Source organism: Schistocerca cancellata, chromosome 8 (genome assembly GCF_023864275.1).
Source record: "Schistocerca cancellata isolate TAMUIC-IGC-003103 chromosome 8, iqSchCanc2.1, whole genome shotgun sequence".
Classification (NCBI taxonomy): domain Eukaryota; kingdom Metazoa; phylum Arthropoda; class Insecta; order Orthoptera; family Acrididae; genus Schistocerca; species Schistocerca cancellata.
This window is the reverse complement of record NC_064633.1, coordinates 321,735,949-321,756,419: the sequence shown is the minus strand read 5'-3', so window position 1 is coordinate 321,756,419 and position 20,471 is coordinate 321,735,949. Positions and strand designations below refer to the sequence as shown.

Here is a 20,471-nt window from a genome sequence, read left to right as displayed (position 1 = left end):
AACAGGCCGCCGCAAGCAGCTTCCAGTCTCCAGTGTATGGGCGCCAGCGCTATAGCTACGTATTCGAGTCCCCATAGTCTTCAGTCTTCGATCTACTCCGAAGTCAGCTTAGCTGAGATAAAGTAGCGAGTACAAGTATAACAGACTCAAGCCTCTGATTTATATTAAAGTTCAAGTAGGACTTGGTGTTAGTAGCAGGATCTGTACACACTTCAGGTAGCTATCTGGATTTATATCAGGACATTCAGACGAATAGTCGTACCAAGTACACAGTTACATTAAACTTTCATCAGTGTATGTGTTTTTGAATCTATATTTTCTGCCTTAGCACTGAACGTCATCCCAAAGCGACACAACACATTTGATCATCAAGTTTGGACCGTGGATAAATGAAAATGTGTTGTCTAGTCTCGTAAATAACATTTCCTGTTACACCTGATCGATGGGCGTGTTCCGATACGCCGTCATCAAGGCGAACGGCTTCGCGCCACGGACACAGGGCAACTGACACAATAATGCGCTATAGGAGAAATTCACCTGGACTTCCATGCGACCTATGGTAGTAATCGAAAGCATAATGACAGGCATGGACTACACGGACATTATTGTGGCCACTTGCTTCCTTTCATGCTTGATGTCTTAACCGAAGGCGACGGCATCTTCTAGCAGGATAACAGTCCGTGGTGCAAGGTCAGACTCGTGTTGCAGTGGTTAGAGGAGCATGACAGTGAAGCCAATTGATGTCTTGGTCACCAAATTCGCCTGATCTGAACCCGATGGAGCACATCTGGAACGCTATCGAGCGTCAGCTCTGCGCTCACAAACCACCACTGGATTTGCCTGCCCTGTGAATTGACATGTGATGCCACGTATCTCCAGGAACCTATTAGGTATCTGTCGAATCAGTGCTGCTCAGAATCGCTGCTGTATTGCGTTTCAGAGGTAGAACCATATGGTACTGACCAGGTGGTCATAATGTCTTAGCTCATTAGCGTAAGTCAGCATTCTGCAAACTGTATGCTATTTTGTAATCATCATTTGGTTCCGAAGTTGTAGCAGCAGCCATATTTGTAGACTGCATTATAGGAATTCAGGCCTGCCTGTTATGCAGAGAAAGTTCATTTAAATGCCCAAACATGTTTCAGCGCCTTTACGCCATCTTCAGTGCGTTCCAGTGTGTTCTTTCGTTCAGTTATGAAATATGCAAACTTGTTTTAAGTAAAAATTGTTATAACGAAATTAGCCGAAACATTGTATGCCATTATAGACATTAGCAATGTAAACACAGTGTTCTGTGAAGTTCAAAATTGTAACTTGCGAGAGTAGTCTTCAGTAATATGTATTGTGTTTGTGTGTGTATTTCCATAATACATCAGGAAAAATACTACGAAAATAATTGTAAGCCTTCGCAGAGCATAGTGGCGAAATATTTCCACTCAACTAGTACTGCGAACAGCTGAAAATTTTTTTCCCGAGGGCATGCAACTCTATTGTATGGTTAAATAATGATAACATCCTCTTGGGTAAAATTACCGGAGGTAAAATAGCTCCCGAAACTTCCTGGCAGATTAAAACTGTGTGCCGGACCGAGACTCGAACTCGGGACCTTTGCCTTTTTTCGCGGGCAAGTGCTCTACCATCTAAAGTTTGGAAGGTAGGAGACGAGGTACTGGCGGAAGTAAAGCTCTGAGGACGGAGCGTGAGTCGCGCTTGGGTAGCTCCGAAGGTAGAGCACTTGCCCGCGAAAGGCAAAGGTCCCGAGTTCGAGTCTCGGCGAGCCCTGCCGTCGCCGCCACAGCCCCAAGGGCGGGCCACGCTCGCCGCGCCGGCCTATGGGCGTGATCCCATACAGCCGGCAGCGCAGGGGGTCTGACCGGCTCATACGGCAGTCGTGTTCCAACAGCTCTTGTGATCGTTTATCTATTCATCATTGCTCTGGTCGCTGATAGTCGCTACGACTTGGTATGCAATTTGGTTTTGCCCTCTGGTTTTGTTATTTCGCCGTATGGTCTCTGTTGTCAGACGTCCCTGTTGTGTGTGTGTGTGCTTTGTTCCGGCGATTCCCCATTGACGCCGTCGGCCGGTGCGCTCCGGTCTCGCTCTATTCTGTTACTAGAGGAACCATGACTGCCCTCACGTTCCCATGCAATCTAATACTCGACCACTGTCACATCGAAACACCCCACTAATCTGGTTGTTCCTCACGTCGACCTTGCCAAATGGAGACCTACAATGAAGAGCCTCCTTTCTAGCTCTGTAAGATGCTGATAACGCTGTCTTACACCAGTATGTGGCATCTCTGTGTACATCATAGCGATCACGCTACATCTAATACTGTTCTTGCATTTTACACGACCTACAAGGACCGCTAACAACTCTACTGTATTCTGGTTGCCGTTGTATGTGTCACAGAAAACTGTGAGTCTAAATGGTTCAAATGGCTCTGAGCACTACGGGACTTAGAACTACTTAAACCTAACTAACCTAAGGACATCACACACATCCATACCCGAGGCAGGATTCGAGCCTGCGACCGTAGCAGTCGCGCGGCTCCGGACTGAAGTGCCTAGAACCGCTCGGCACTGTGAGTCTAATCATTTACCCATCCAATGGCGGTGTGCACGTGTACGAAGATACATTGACATCCAGCGATGTCTTCTGGATGCTGTAACGAGACATCCTCCTCTAGCATAACTTTTCCTGATCAATAGTTGTCAACACCAGTATTTTTTACAGATTTTGGTTCAAAAAATGGTTCAAATGGCTCTGAGCACTATGTGACTTAACTTCTGAGGTCATCTGTCCCCTAAAACTTAGAACTACTTAAATCTAACTAACCTAAGGACATCACACACATCCATGCCCGAGGCAGGATTCGAACCTGCGACCGTAGCGGTTATGTGGTTCCAGACTGTAGCGCCTAGAACCGCTCGGCCACCACGGATTTTGGACGGCTCAATATTTTCTCAGTTGCTTTTCTGAACACTTTCGTATAATTTTGTACACAATAGGTTACATTTCAAGCTAAAATTTATGAAAAGGAATTACTTTATAAAATATTTTAGTTTCGATGTTACAATCGATATGTACTAGTTCTGAATGTGCTGTTAATTTACGAAACATTTGAAATTAGGAATTATTTGCACAGTTAAAATTTCTATGATTAATTACGCAATCCTGAACTGTTTACTATATTTATTTCTGGATTCGTTTCTGAAATAATGGAAGAAATTAATAATGTAACCAAAACTAATAGGAGTTTACTTCCTAAGAAAAATTGTAAACCCTTTGAAATATTGTTATTTCCGCAAAGCGCGAGAGTCGTAAACTTGCCTCTGTGGTGATCGGACATATTTTTGTATAATAGGTGCGAACAATGTTAAGGTGAAAAATCACAATATTGCATGATATACTAAAATGTGAGAAAATCGGTGGAAAATGAATTTACGTAAAAAATTCAGCTACAACAATCTTCCAATTTATTTAGTTCAAACGAACCGTGAGGACCTGATGTTAAATTTTCAGCTTCAAGAATCAGACCCCAAATCTTTATAAAATGCTTTGCTTACTAATTACTTGGACTGGGCACTGTTTAATGTGGACAATAGATGGAAGAAGGAAAGGGGGCGGGCAGATTACAAGACTTCATTCTTTTGGTCAGCAATGTGTGTGGAAACTGTCTCCTTTGTTATACCAAACGCGGATGGTACGTTAAAAGAACAATTGTCGGTATCCCTCTGTACAAGCCTAAATTTTTCTAACTGTATCGTTACAGTCACAAGATATGATGTCTGCTTGAAGAAATAAATATTTCTTGTCTCTTAAAGTGAGCTCCCGGCGTTTCATGAGTAAGCGCCTCACGCGCCACCATGCATTTCTTGTAGCATCTATCACTGGAACCATTTCTGTGATGCTTTCATGCTGATTAAACCGTGGCGAGTTGCTCCGCTCTTCTCTGAGTCTCTTATATCTCTTTGGTTAATCCGTCTTCTTAAGCATTCCAGACCAAGAGACAACATTTCAAGTTGGTCAACCAAGTGTTGGTCAACTACTAGATCCGTCTTCTATCTTAACACTTAGGGCGCCTACTCCAAGACCAATTTCACTTCCTCTTCAACTGTGTAGAACCTCTAGTTTAAAATATTTCTCCAAAACCACTTCGTTACCAAACACATTATGGCATGGTAGAATCATATAATGCTGTTCCATAATATCCTTTTCCTCAGCTATAGCATAATACTCTTCATCCATGATCTATTTTATCACAATATCCATGCTTATGTCCTAAACGTAATATTTCTACAACTGTGTCACACATCCGCATGATACCTTACAACCTACACTCCACAAATAATCACCATACTATAAACCGAGGCAGCGCAGCAACTGGCTACCTCTGTAATCCTTATCTTGCCACAACCATCCTGCCGAACACCTCATCCTTACCAGTCACCTCAAAAATTTCTTGGTTAATTGCACCACCATTCTGCGTCCAGCCCAATCACCTTATACTCTACTACTTCCTCTCCCACACCGCCCAGACTTTCACCGTCTATATGACATCCACAGCCACTCCCCTGCCAACGGTGGCGTCGGTTTACTACTACCCTTCAATTGACCAGATTCCCGTAGCCCAACATACCTGACCTGAGACTCCAATTCCGGCATCATCCTCACCTCACCCAACTTCCATGGACTCTCTACTGAACGAGTCTGAATTAGATTGGCTACTATTACCTCCCCACCCTTATCACAGTTCACTACACCACACCAAGCCCACATCCTGAAATATCCCCTTCAAGTTTATACTAGACTCCTCGCGTACCAACTGGAATTCCTGCGGGGTCTTCGTTCATACCCAAATAGAAATACACTCAGTTACGCTGCAAAACCCAGATTACGTGTCCCTCACTGCATCCTTCCTTCAAGACAGCTTATCTCAACTGCTGCGATTATTCAGCTCTGTTGCAGTTGAAGCAGTATGGAATGACATATCCCTACTCAAAGAAAGGAAATAGGAGTAATCCACTGAATTACAGACATATATCACTGACTTCGATCTGCAGTAGTGTTTGGGAACATATACCGTGTTCGAAAATTATGAAATACTTCGAAGAAAACGCAGTATTCGCAGATCGCACGGATTCAGGAAATGTCGTTTCTGTGAAACATAGCTAGCTCTTGATTCACACGAAGTAGTGAGTACTATCGACAGGAGAACTGAAATTGATTCCATGTTTCTAGGCTGACGCCATTCCTACTGACGGAAAGTATCGAGTAAAACAGAACTGATATCTACCGTTCCTCAAAGAAGTTTTATAGGCCCTCTGTTGTTCCTAATCGACATAAACAATTCAGGAGGCAATCTGAAGGGCAATTTTAGATTGTTTGCATATGATGCTGTCATTTACCGTCTAGTAAAGTCATCAGAAGATCAAAACCTATTGCAAAATTATTTTGCCAAGACAGCTGTATTGCGTGAAAAGTGGCAATTAACTCTGAATAACGGAAAGTGTGATGTTATCCTACGAATACGAAAAGAAATCCCCTAAGTTTCAGTAACACGACAAATAACGCAAATCTAAAAGCTGTCAATTCAGTTAAATATATGTTGTTGTTAGTTTCCTTTAATTTACGTCTATGGTCACAATCTTTTCTGTTTAACAGAAAAGATTGTGACCATAGACGTAAATTAAAGGAAACTTATTACACATACGGGTACTGTGTTTTCTCGCGACGATGTCGCAGCTTGTGAAAATATGTTGTTGTTGTTGCGGCCATCAGTGCTGAGACTGGTTTGATGCAACTCTCCATGCTACTCTATCCTGTGCAAGCTTCTTCATCTCCCAGTACCTACTGCAACCTACATACTTCTGAATCTGCTTAGTGTATTCATCTCTTGGTCTCCCTCTACGATTTTTACCCTCCACGCTGCCCTCCAATGCCAAATTTATGATCCCTTGATGCATCAGAACATGTCCTACCAACCGATCCCTTCTTCTAGTCAAGTTGTGCTACAAACTTCTCTTCTCCCCAATTCTATTCAATACCTCCTCATTAGTTATGTGTTCTACCCATCTAATCTTCAGCATTCTTCTGTAGCACCACATTTCGAAAGCTTCTATTCTCTTCTTGTCCAAACTATTTATCGTCTACGTTTCACTTCCATACATGGCTCCACTCCATACAAATACTTTCAGGAACGACTTCCTGACATTTAAAGCTATACTCGATGTCAACAAATTTCTCTTCTTCAGAAACGCTTTCCTTGCCATTGTCAGTCTATATTTTATATCATCTCTACTTCGACCATCATCAGTTATTTTGCTCCCCAAATAGCAAAATTCCTTTACTAATTTAAGTGTCTTATTTCCTAATCTAATTCCCTCAGCATCACCCGACTTAATTCGACTACAGTCATTAACCTCGTTTTGCTTTTGTTGATGTTCATCTTATATCCTCCTTTCAAGACACATATATAAGGCGCGATCAAAAGTTTACATTTGAGGGCGTTGCTGTAGCGTATATGCAACACGGCGCAACTCCATGCAAGAATGTAAGCACTTACATGTAGGCATGGGCTCACTATGGTATTCGTTTCTTTCCGACGTGCGTGTTGTAAATGGTGAAACGTGAACTATAGCGACGTTATTACTAAATACTTCCATACAGGAGCAACGTACTGTTATTATCTCCTTGGTTGCCGAAGGACAAACACCGGTAGATAACCATCACGGAAGGAAGAACTTTTATGGGGTGCAATTAAGGCGAAACGTCCGAGAAAACTTCGATAGGGAGTACTGCTGCTTCATGATAACGCACGTCCCCATATCGCAAATGTCGTTACGCAGAAGTGACGTCAACTGAAGTGGGAGACACTCGAGCATCCACCCTGTATTGTTGATCTCTCCCCACGTGATTATCACGCCTTCAGCCTCTTAAAAAACGGCATTGAAGGGTCGATGATTCCTGTCGAGCGGCACTCAAGGACTTCTTCACGAAGCACGACACGCTGTTTTACCAAACAGGCATCTTGAAGCTGGTGCGGGGGTGGGATGATTGCCTCAGTGCTCATGGCGATTTTGCCTGACTGGCATACCGATTCTGGACAATATGGCCCTCGAACGGAAACTTTTTGATCGCCCCTTATACTTAAGGGTTGCTACTACAAATAACTTCAAACGGAACAATCGCGTTGATAATGTAGTGGGGAAAGCGAACCAAAGATTGCGATTTATTGCCAGAACACTTAGAAGATGCAACAGGTTTACTAAACAGTCAGTCGTAGTAGAACGGTTGGGAAAAAACTTGAAGGATGTTTGATGAACCCTCTGCCGGATACTTAATTGTGAATTGGAGAGAGATCATGCAGATGCAGATACCCAGCCGCATTAGAGCCATTGTTGTGGCCCGAGATGGCAAATCTGAGTTCTGAATTTCGCATCTGTATACACACAAATGACCTGCACATTACTTATTCATGAATTCTTCCCGCTACATACCTCACTGTATAAATAAACATGTAAATTTTCGTTATTTGCTTTCCTTCCTGCTTTTGCAGTTTTAATGAGCGGCAGTGTATAACACACACAAAGTCCCTGCTGTTTTATGCGCATTGGGTTATTAGGAGATGTGCTAGACATCGGCAGCGGGAAAATCCGCCCGGTTAGAACCGATACCGCTGTTTTGGTTCTCGGTATTTTTCGTTACTTGTTTGGTCTCGGTAATAATAAGTGCTTTTAATTTTTTACAAATAATCGGGTAAAAAAATGAAATATCAGTTAGCCCTAGCAGCAGAACTAACATTTTTGGTTTTTGAATAAACCCTTTTTAACAAACAAGTCATTTGTATTCGTAAAATTTCCATTGATTTGAAATACTGTGTTATATAGAAAATAGGAAAAGCGGTCAATGCAGTTTTAAAAATAATGCCAGCACAAACTAGCAACTATACATGGCATAACCACTGGTACAGCATTGCTGAGACAAAAATGCCATAGCACATGAGCTATTTGATGGTACGCGCATAGATGCAGTGTGCATGACTTGCCCGATGTGGTATACACGGTAGTCTCTCACTATCGTCATCCGACATCAGATGTACAGAGTGGCACCACACCTAATCTGATGTATTTCATGAAGTGCAGAATCAATGACGCAGAATGTTCTATTTGCTTCAACAGGTTAAAAACCGCAGGAGCCACAACAAACTTGTGACAACGTATAGGAGAAAACTTAAAAGTTAACAATCAAAAATGGTTCAAATGGCTCTGAGCACTGTGGGACTCAACTTTTGAGGTCATTAGTCCCCTAGAACTTAGAACTAGTTAAACCTAACTAACCTAAGGACATCACACACATCCATGCCCGAGGCAGGATTCGAACCTGCGACCGTAGCGGTCTCGCGGTTCCAGACTGCAGCGCCTAGAACCGCACGGCTACTTCGGCCGGCAGTTAACAATCCATTCATAGTTTATAACAATAATACAAAGTAGATGATCTGCTGCCTGCGTCTACATCCAATTGTAGCTCTTGAAAACGGACAAATTAGCACGTAAAATAGAGTTCATCAAACTTAGTTTTCAATTTTTAGCACTGATTATTCATAATAACCAAGCAGTAGTATGATTGTCGATTCCAAAATGATTTTTGAGCAGACTTTCAAAAATTAGAAATTTTTGTAGTATTCAGTCACTTTTCGAGAAAAACATCGAACGGCGCAAGTTTTCGTTCACCTGTCTATTAAATTTAATATTTTGATTCTACAGGTGGTGCAGTTAAAACTAACCCGTCTCCTCTTCGAATGCGAATGCAATGTTTAGACTTCTGAAATAGAGTAAGCAGCTACAGCAACGTACAGTTTTCTGCAGTAATCGATTTTAGCATTCTTCTGTCAGGATTTCAGTTTATTTCAGTGAAGTTAGACGTTTCTCTTTGCAAAATGACTTTCTCGATAGAAAGAAAAACTGAAATTGTGGAAGCATGCTTGAAAATAGGTTCGATGAAGGTAACTCGCGAAATTTTCGTTGTCAAGTATCCACATAGAGATTACCAGCAAAGAGAGCAATACAGAGTTTGCATAAAAATTGATGCAACTAGAGATCTGTGCAAAATGTAACACGATAAAGAATTCCTTCAGTTCGCGCACCAGAAGTTATTATAGACATTTGCCGAAGAATTATTCAGAGCCAAAAGAAGTCTACACGTAAATTGGCCCAACAGGTACATGTAACTTTAAATGCGAACATTTTAGGTTAGGCTTTACCGTGACTATTATTGACATTAAATGAAACACGTTTACTATTACCAGTCACTGTTTATTTATCTCCACGATGCGTTTCAAAGGTTTAAACCTCCATCATCTGGTGGATTTACATTTGTGTTTTGTTTCTCCACTAGACAGTGCCACAAGTTCCTCCAGAAAATCGTAACACAACACACACACAAATGTCATACTAAAAAATTTAAATCCACCTGATGATCGACGTTTAAACCTTTGAAACGCGTCGTAGAGATAAATAAACAGTTACTGGTAATAGTACATTTGTTGCTTCATTTAAGGTACATGTAAGTTAAGGGTGCTGCCAGTGGATGTTGAAAAAGTCTTAATAAACCTAAACATGGTCCGTAGTTGGCTGTAATGCGATTTTTATTTAATCGTGCCATTAGCTGATTTCGATTACTTGTGGAAAGTAGTCGTAATTAGCTAATCGCACGAGTAAATAAAAATTGCATTACAGCCAACTACGGACCATGTTCACGTTAACTAAACATCTGGAGGCTGTGGATCCCCACAAATATGAAATTTTGAAAAAGTATTAATTTGAAGCCGTATTGTGTGGCGGTTACGCAGCAGTTGCAGGAGGATGATAGTCAGAAACGTGGAAATTACCGCACGTGGCTTTTGAATAACATGATAACATGAAAGATGGTTTGGTAGACCCTTTCCATCGCATAATGAGTGATGAAGCATGATTTCATGTTTCCAGTCACGTGAATTCACAGAACACGAGCTACTGGGCAAAAGAGAACAGTAACATAATGTGTCAGCAACCACTCCATGATGAAAAAAATCGTCACTAGACCTGACTATATGTGATTATTTCTTGTGGTGACTTATGTGCCGCTGTTACCAACAACAACGAATGAACTGATACATTGCATAAAGCAGCCACGGAAGCCAGGGAAGGTATAACTCAAGACTTGCTCGCTGCAGTGTGGGAACAATCTGAATATTGCTTTGACATATACCGTGCATCTCAAGGGTGGCATATTAAACACTTATGAAAAGGTTTGAGTTTCCAGTTCGTCAAAAAACTAAATTCATTGTACACTCCTGGAAATTGAAATAAGAACACCGTGAATTCATTGTCCCAGGAAGGGGAAACTTTATTGACACATTCCTGGGGTCAGATACATCACATGATCACACTGACAGAACCACAGGCACATAGACACAGGCAACAGAGCATGCACAATGTCGGCACTAGTACAGTGTATATCCACCTTTCGCAGCAATGCAGGCTGCTATTCTCCCATGGAGACGATCGTACAGATGCTGGATGTAGTCCTGTGGAACGGCTTGCCATGCCATCTCCACCTGGCGCCTCAGCTGGACCAGCGTTCGTGCTGGACGTGCAGACCGCGTGAGACGACGCTTCATCCAGTCCCAAACATGCTCAATGGGGGACAGATCCGGAGATCTTGCTGGCCAGGGTAGTTGACTTACACCTTCTAGAGCACGTTGGGTGGCACGGGATACATGCGGACGTGCATTGTCCTGTTGGAACAGCAAGTTCCCTTGCCGGTCTAGGAATGGTAGAACGATGGGTTCGATGACGGTTTGGATGTACCGTGCACTATTCAGTGTCCCCTCGACGATCACCAGTGGTGTACGGCCAGTGTAGGAGATCGCTCCCCACACCATGATGCCGGGTGTTGGCCCTGTGTGCCTCGGTCGTATGCAGTCCTGATTGTGGCGCTCCCCTGCACGGCGCCAAACACGCATACGACCATCATTGGCACCAAGGCAGAAGCGACTCTCATCGCTGAAGACGACACGTCTCCATTCGTCCCTCCATTCACGCCTATCGCAACACCACTGGAGGCGGGCTGCACGATGTTGGGGCGTGAGCGGAAGACGGCCTAACGGTGTGCGGGACCGTAGCCCAGCTTCATGGAGACGGTTGCGAATGGTCCTCGCCGATACCCCAGGAGCAACAGTGTCCCTAATTTGCTGGGAAGTGACGGTGCGGTCCCCTACGGCACTGCGTAGGATCCTACGGTCTTGGCGTGCATCCGTGCATCGCTGCGGTCCGGTCCCAGGTCGACGGGCACGTGCACCTTCCGCCGACCACTGGCGACAACATCGATGTACTGTGGAGGCCTCACGCCCCACGTGTTGAGCAATTCGGCGGTACGTCCACCCGGCCTCCCGCATGCCCACTATACGCCCTCGCTCAAAGTCCGTCAACTGCACATACGGTTCACGTCCACGCTGTCGCGGCATGCTACCAGTGTTAAAGACTGCGATGGAGCTCCGTATGCCACGGCAAACTGGCTGACACTGACGGCGGCGGTGCACAAATGCTGCGCAGCTAGCGCCATTCGACGGCCAACACCGCGGTTCCTGGTGTGTCTGCTGTGCCGTGCATGTGATCATTGCTTGTACAGCCCTCTCGCAGTGTCCGGAGCAAGTATGGTGGGTCTGAAACATCGGTGTCAATGTGTTCTTTTTTCCATTTGCAGGAGTGTATATGTTTATTAGTTTCAGAAATATAGACGTGCCATATCGGATGCTTTTTCACTGCATTTTTCACTGTAAATGAATGAAAAGTCCATTTCAGCTCTTCATTTGTGAAATTTCACTGTGTTTCCTTTATAATTACACGGGCTTTATCTGCACCACCCTGTATGTATCTTGAAACTGAGGGTGGAAAGATTTTTCATCTCTGTTAGATTTTAGCATTTACTAAAGAAAATAATAGGAATCTTTCTTTCTTTCTTTCGCTTGTGCCTTTTCCTGGAGGGACGCAGGGTTGGCACGGTTAATCGGATTTGGCAATGTTAGATTAAGAGTTGGCCGGATGCCCTTCCTGCCACCACCTCGTACCCCCTGGGACGGAATTTGTGTACCTCAACTGTCTACGACTAGTGTAATCCATGGAATAACGCGAAAGTGTTCAGGTGTCTGCGAGCCGTGTAACTGAGGCGGGACATGGAGACCAGCCTGGTATTCACCTAGGGGGATGTGGAAAACCGCCTAAAAACCACATCCAGGCTGGCCGGCACACCGACCGTCGTCGTTAATCCGCCGGGCGGATTCGATCCGGGGCCGGCGCGCCTACCCGAGTCCCCCGAGTCCACGAAGCAGCGCAATAGCGTTCTCGGCTAACGTGGCGGGTAAAGAAAATAATAGGAATAAAAACCGAAAATCGTTTATTATCGAAATCGGTTATGTTGAGCTGTTTTAAGTTATGTTAAGGTAGCGTTGAAAAAAAAGAAGCGATATAACCAAAAACCGGCTGTTCCAGCGATAACCGCCACCCCCGCAGTGACGTGAGTGTACTGACCAGGCCCAGCGATGAGCGGCGGCGGGCCGACCCGCGGCGCCACCGTCGCACACTCGGTGCGCCCGCCGTCGCAGAGGCCAGCAGCAGCGCCGCCCCCGGCGACCACGTCCGCGTCGTCAGCGCCCACCACTCGCAGCTCCGCGCTCAGCAGCCCTGTAACACGCCGGGCCGGACGCTGTGTCTTAGCTGCTAGCATCGGGACACCTCCGGAGTTGTAAAAGGACACCTCCAGAGTTGTAAAACTACCATAGACTATCGTTAAGTAAGCATAGAGTACGGTATTTATCTAGCAGCTTTGGGCGATTTAAGGTCGTACCCGCGCTACGCATACGTTAGGTGTGTTGCATACCTATCAGGCGTTACCTCATAACGATCGCTTTCTTGGCACATGCGATCAGTGTCTCACTAGATTCCCCTAAAAAAACCTAAGGTAGTGAATCATCTAGAAGATGGGTGAGAAGATGTAACAGGCTGGGTAATCTACGGAGAATTTTTGCTCTACATAGTTAACCACTTGTCTCTTACTTAGAAGTAAACACTATTTACAGCAAAATTGAAATGGTCAATGCTTTAGTTCAGATTTTGTTCTAAAAGTTTTGTTTTATAACCTGAAACAGTGGAATGTTGTAGTAAAAATAAAGAAAACAATACATATATATCATATAGTGCTATACAACGCCATTTCCTCAACAAAAAGGTAAAATTACAAAAAGAGAAAAAAATGCAAAAAATACATCAAACATCATTTCAATACTTCGTCAAACTTATATAAAACATGTTTCTGTTATTCTCGAACAACTTCCGTATTTGTCAATAATAAAACGAAACTTTTGCCTTTGATCATGACAAAGAACATTCAAATGAGTACAAATTAACTCGTGTGGGTGTATGTGTGTGTGTTTGTTTACATAAACTGTACTTGCATCAAAAGTAATAGCTTCTTTTTACATGACGATGCAGAAGTTATCCTATGAATTAACTTTTATTACTTGTAAAATGCAAATTATATTCTGTAAGAACATAAAATACGCAATGGACTAACACTCAATAATATGCTGTTCTAATGAGGTACAAAACAAACGGAAGTACAAGGAGAAGTCGTTGGCTCCCAGTTTCTCTCTTACACATTCATTTACATTTCTCAATTTACTTATAATCCGCCTTGGTTGCAAAGTGTTTATTCATATGACCGGTTTCGGTTCCTTTAGAACCATCTTCTGATCTGATATTTCGGTTACAGGAGTAACCCGTCTAAATACAACAACTTTCACATGCTGCGTCTCGCCATTTTCACGAATGATGATGAAATGATGAGGACACCACAAATATCCACTCCCCAGGGAGAGAAAAATCCCCGAGTCGGCCAGGAATCGAACCAAGGACCTGTGATCCCGTGGCATCAACGCTAACCACTAAACCACGACCTGTGGACATGAAGATCATGTTTCCGAAGGCAGTGGCATTTTTCATCAAGATAATGCGCCATGTCACAAGACCAGGAGTGTGATTGAGTGGTTCGAGGAACACAGATACGAGTTTCAATTGATGCTCTGGTCGACCTACTAGCCATATCTGAACCAGATCGAACATATCTGGGAAGTTATTGAACGTGGCGTCAGAGGTCATTGCCCCCTCTTCGGAATTTGCGGGAATTAGGTAATTTGTGTGCGTAGATGTGCTGCCAACTCGCTCCAGCGACCTACCAAGGCCAGATTTCTTCCATGCGTCGCCGCTGTTATCCGTCCCAAAGGTGGATGGTTCGTCGATTTGGGGGAGGGGACCAAACAGCTAAGTCATCAGTCGCATCGGATTAGGGAAGGATGGGGAAGGAAGTCGGCCGTACCCTTTCCGAGGAACCATCCCGACATTTTCCCGAAGCGATTTAGGGAAATAACGGAAAACCTAAATCAGGATGACGGGACGCAGGTTTGAACTGTCGCCCTCCCGAATGCAAGTGTGCTAACCACTATGTCATCTCTCTCGGTGACCCAAAGGTGGACATACTGCCTATTATGTAGGTATGTTCCAGCTGTTCAGTGTATGTATTTAGGTTGTTCATCTATAGTATCAGATGAGAGCGTTTTTGAGTATCAAAATATGTGATATACATGGAAGCATCTTTTGACTGCATTGACTTAAAAGCTTAAATTTTTAGATCCTCATATGTGACACAAATTTTAACTAAGCGTTCCTGAGAAAAAGGGTCATAACAAACGGACAGACAGATAGGCAACAAAGTGATACTGTAAAAGTTAAGTTTTTACCGATTGATGTACAGAACCGATATGGAAAACGCTCTCACCAGTGACTACAGATAATGACAATCCTATCGAGATATCCGCGAGTTCTAATCTCGTCACGCACTGTATGCCAACAATATGACAATAATAACGTAGTTACACAGGTACTGATATTATAACAAATTTACGGAACTGCAAAAAAAGTTCTTTGTGGCTCCTGTAATCAGTTCATTTTATGTACCATTATTTTCAGTTTTTCCGCTACGTATCGTTATCTACAACTCTTCCCATGCATCCAATTTCCTGCCGTTATTGTTACGTGCAAAATCGTGAGGTCTTCAATTCCAACCAAAGGGGTGGCAAGTTTCATAGATCTGCTCCGGACGACTTTTCGAAATTTGAAAAAAGGAAACCCCGTGAGCAGGCCCTGAAGATAGTCGACTGACTATCGCGTGGTGTCGTACTCAAGTCACTCATCATCGGGTGCGGTATGGAGGAGAGTGGTGTTAGCACACCACACTTCCAGGCGTTGACGACATTTCGACCTTGGAGCCGCTACCTCTCATCAGGAATCTCCTCAGTTGGCAGCACGAGGCTGAGTGCACCCCGGTCCAGTCCTCCTACCAAGGAAAAACCCCCGGTAGTGCCGTAAATCGAACCCAGGTCCGCCGCATGAGGATCTGTCGCGTTGGCCGCACGACGTCTGAGCCAGACCTTTTCAAAACTCTTACAGTCAAAAGCATCACTGTGTTCCTTACACCTATACTTGAAGGACCTGCCAGTCTGACCGATTTAGTTCGCATTGCAAGTATTAAACGTAATTTAGTAGTTATTAGCCTTGTCATAGTTATCAGCCTTCTCTTTTAAATTAGTCCTTAGTTTACACTATAACGTAATGATGTTTTTAAATGGGGCTTCAACCTTAAACTGTTTGAAGATGTTATATACCTTCTGCGATAATTTCCGAAATACGGAAACTTGACTATCTTAACATTCTGCGATGCATACCGATTTAGCTTTGTACGCTGTTTAATAAGTATTAATTTATTGATTATATTTTAATTTTTTGCTTTTCATCTTTATGCAACTATATCTCTGAACAAGGGTACTTCAAAAAGTAAGTTACACATGTCGTCCCAAACTAAGATAATTATACAACAGGAGTGGCGCATTGTCAGAAGAGAGTACATGTCCTGAGTTCCTTGCAAAAACAGTTCTTCTGTGGTACTGTTAACAGTTGCGTCACAGTGCGCGTATGCGAGGCCCACGGCCCACGAGAAAGACAGGCCAAGGCGCGTACGTCACGAAGGTAGTCCTTAACCCGCTCGCTCAGCTCAGGAGACAAAATTCGTTTCTGAACCTGTTAACTCGCAGCTGGGCGTATAAGTACTAACGAGAATAGCATCTTCCGCTGGAATCTGCTATTATGAAGTCTTATTAACAGTACTACAGCAAAATTTAATTTCAGATCAATGCTCGATGTAAATGGTGTAACGGCTTGTTTATAGCATTTAGTCTCTTCTGCTTAACAGTACTCATTACATGTTGGAAGTGGTGCCTTATGCAACTAGTAATCATTTTATCATGATTTCATATTATTGTACGCCAGTACAGCCGTAACAGATTATAAGTAGGCCCATGGACTTCCCATCATTATAGGACTAATTGTTGTGGGTTGGCAGGAGACCAACACCGTAATATTAGAGGAAGCCGAAAGGCACGCGTTTTAGCTCACGCAGGCTGGCGTGAGGTCTGGAGCAGGACAAGGAAATTAGACTTTAGCAAAAAAGGACGTAGCTGTTGGGATACTTAACTTTAATCCGTAAATGGTGAACGTCGCTCTTGACGGTACATGTTTTACAGCATCAATAGTAACTGGTAATGGCGCCTTGCTAGGTCGTAGCAATTGACGTAGCTGAAGGCTATGCTAACTATCGTCTCGGCAAATGAGAGCGTACTTTGTCAGTGAACCATCGCTAGCAAAGTCGGTTGTACAACTGGGGCGAGTGCTAGGAAGTCTCTCTAGACCTGCCGTGTGGCGGCGCTCGGTCTGCAATCACTGATAGTGGCGACACGCGGGTCCGACGTATACTAATGGCCCGCGGCCGATTTAAAGGCTACCACCTAGCAAGTGTGGTGTCTTTCGGTGACACCACACTAATAAAAGTAAGATTCCATAATAGCGCATTCCAGAGGAAGATTCAGTTTTAGTCTGTACGGACACGCCTAGTTACGAGTTAACAGGTCTAGAAACGTAGTTTGTCTGCTGATTTGAGCGAGCGAGCGCAGGACTATCTTCGTGTCGTACGCGCCGCGGCCTGTCTATCTCGTAGGCCTCGGCGCATATGAAATGGCAACAGGAAGTGTACTTCATAGTGGAGGTACACTGGGCTCTAATTTTCCGGGAAGATTCACAAAAGGGCACACTGCCCTGCCTTCGCTACAGAGTGGAAGATTCTGGAAACAAGCCCCTAGGTTGTATGGGAGTTGGAGAAAAATATTGAAACACCGAGAGAAATGAATTCTTGAACATAAATGCAGGTGCTAGCCGAGACTGCAGGTTGCACTGATATACTTGACCACGAACGGTACCTGTACAATGGGCTCAATACATTGTAAGTGTGAGTTGTGGTCAGAAAAGTGTTCTATGTAGCGGATTAAGTCGGAGATAAGTGAATTCTAACGTGGACAAATGTTGTTGCTCGTACTGTGGGTGGTTCCGTAACTAACGTACCCGAAGTGTTTGGTGTTTCAAGAGGCACCGTATCGAGGATGTATACAGCATACGGGGAAAGTGGAGAAATATTAACCGCAAAGTCACAACGCTGACGAAAGCGTGTGTTGTGCGATGGTGATGGACGGCCATTGAGGAGGATTGTGATGGAAGATAAGGGGACGACAGCTGCAAAAGTCACTTCAAAACTGTATGCCACACTCGCGAACATTGTTAGCACCAAAGCAACATGGGTAGAGATGCTTCCATAAGCATGGAACTGCGGGTCGACTTGAAATTCCAATACTACTTATCAGTGATGCAAATACTTGTAACAGGAAAACGATGAAACAATGGAGGAATGTAGCTTGGTCGGGTGAGTCTTATTTCACACTGTTTCTAACCTCAGGACGAGTTTACGTCTCAAGAGAAACATGCCGACGATTCGGTGACGATTTGGGCAGCCGTATCGTGGTATCCCTTGGCTCCCATGGTTACCCTGCAAGATCGCATTGCTGCCAAGTATTATGTGACCAATGAGTCTGATCAGTTTCATTCCATGGCACAATGTCCGTTCCCTAATTTTGGTATGCGTTCCAAGACGACAGAACCCTTGTTCACACAGCTCACATCAACCAGGACTGGTTTTGTGAGCACGAGAATGAAATCACGAGATTCAATATTATTAAACCTTTACCGATTTCTTTGGAGAGGAGGGTACAAGATCGCTACCCACGTCCATCAATGTTACCTGAACTGACAACTATTTACAGGAAGAATGATATAAGAGACCCTTGAAAACCATACAGTACCTATATTTATCCTTTCCGAGGAGACTGGAAGCGGCTTCAAATGCTAACGCTTTTCCAATGCTGTTTTAGTCATGATAATGCGTTGTGTTTTTGCTGATTCCATATTTCTGTCTGCCCCCTGTAGGGAAGCCATTTCTCCGCAGTTTTCTTTCTTTCGAGGGTGTTAGTCCCTTTCTCTGTGATTTGGAAGATAGAAAAGAGGTACTGTCGCGAATACAGTTGTGAAGACAGGTCGTGAGATTGCTGGCTCGAATCCCAGTCCTTCACAGGATTTCAATTTACCAGAAAACATCGCCCTTTTGTAAGGAGTCAACCGCCCCTTACGTACTGAGAACAACATGTCTATGCCTCACGCAGGTCGCAGTAGGTAATATCGATAGTCGAGCACCCACTGCGCTAGAGAGTAGTGAGTGTTGAGACTCCGAGTAAGTAAGTTGATGGTTGCTAAGCTCAAATGGTTCAAACTGCTCTAAGCACTATGGGACGTAACATCTTCCCGGCGGAGGTTCGAGTCCTCCCTCGGGCATGGGTGTGTGTGTTTGTCCTTACGATAATTTAGTTAAGTAGTGTGTAAGCTTAGGGACTGATGACCTTAGCAGTTAAGTTCCATAAGATTTCACACACATTTGAACACTTAACATCTGAGGTCATCAGTTCCCTAGACATAGAACTACTTAAACCTAACTAACATAAGGACATCCCACACATCCATGCCCGAGGCAGGATTCGAACCTACGACCATAGCAGCAGCGCGGTTCCGGTCTGAAGCGCCTAGAACCGCTCGGCCACAGCGGCAGGCTGGCTGCTAAACGAGTAGGGCGGATTTGGGCAGGATGGCCGATCGCGTTGACAATTGTTTAACGGCTGTGTGTGTCACTCAAAGCCGTGGGCCTGACCTCCAGCAAATATGTAAATGGTATTAATTGAGTGATTTGTCTGATTTGTTTAAGTGTTCATTTGTGCACCGTGATTATGCGACAACCGCGCCGGACACTCACGTTTTCTCACGATTTGGATTACAGTGAGGATTGTGTATTCAGTGCTGCGGAAGCGTACTGACGTCTGACGACATTAACAGGCGACCTGTGATGAGTTAACTGTTATTACTTTGTCAGATGAAGGGCGTAACTACCTCATTCGTGCTGTTTAGGCAAAAGATACAGAACATTTACAAGAAATTATGTGCCGATTACTGCTACCTTACGTCCTAGTTAGCTTCGTTGGATTTGATACGAAATAAGTCCCATTCAAATATTAACTGATCAGCCGGCCGTAGTGTCCATGCGGTTCTAAGCGCTACAGTCTGGAACCGAGGGACCGCTACGGTCGCAGGTTCGAATCCTGCCTCGGGCATGGATGTGTGTGATGTCCTTAGGTTAGTTAGGTTTAATTAGTTCTAAGTTCTAGGCGACTAATGACATCAGAAGTTAAGTCGCATAGTGCTCAGAGCCATTTGAACCATTTTAACCATCAACTGATCAGCCTTTATCAGTCGCACACAGTCAAACTATTCTAAACTATTATACTGTAATCCACTATTCAATAACGGTGGGTTTAATAGGGAGTGTTTCACACTGTATTACAGAGAGAAAAATTCATTGTTGGATAGTGAAGTTACTCTCTAGTTTCATAAGGATAGTTCCTTGATACCCTAATTCCACTGAATCTTAGGCCACGTGGGTTTGAAGATGAGCACATGACACAAACCTGTTTTTGAATGACTAATGTATTTGCTCTCTACTGCTAGTACTGGGAGGCGCACAACGGCAGCAGTAGGTGAGTGACAGCAGAATTACTGGCGCCAGCAGCAGCAATCAGCGGGCCTGGCACGGTCGCCAGCTAGGGCGAAGGTGGCGCGTGTCAAGTACCACTTGTCGTCGCCCACGCCGCTGCCGGCCAGCATAAACGGCCGATCTCCGACTTTCCAACTCAGGCGCGCTTCTCGTAGTCTTCCCAACGCAGACCAAACACGGGTTGTCCTGGTTGTTTAGGGTGACACTTCAGGCACAGGAACCTAAACTGTATACCTTGAGATCAGGAACAATGGTCAATGACGAATACTGGGGCTCCTTACTGACAGACTGGCAATGGCATGTAAAAAGTTTCTGAGAAATTTGCTAAAACCTGGAGGGTG

General features: G+C 44.2%; 1 protein-coding gene across 1 annotated transcript in view; it reads right to left on the bottom strand.

The window, feature by feature from the left end:
- The window catches only part of LOC126094434 (uncharacterized), a 514,476-nt gene that overhangs the window by 91,457 nt on the left and 402,548 nt on the right, over positions 1-20,471 (bottom strand). The window contains exon 3 of the mRNA XM_049908800.1: positions 12,573-12,725. Within this exon, the coding sequence (XP_049764757.1) occupies positions 12,573-12,725 (153 nt within the window). The remainder of the gene's footprint in view (positions 1-12,572; positions 12,726-20,471) is intronic.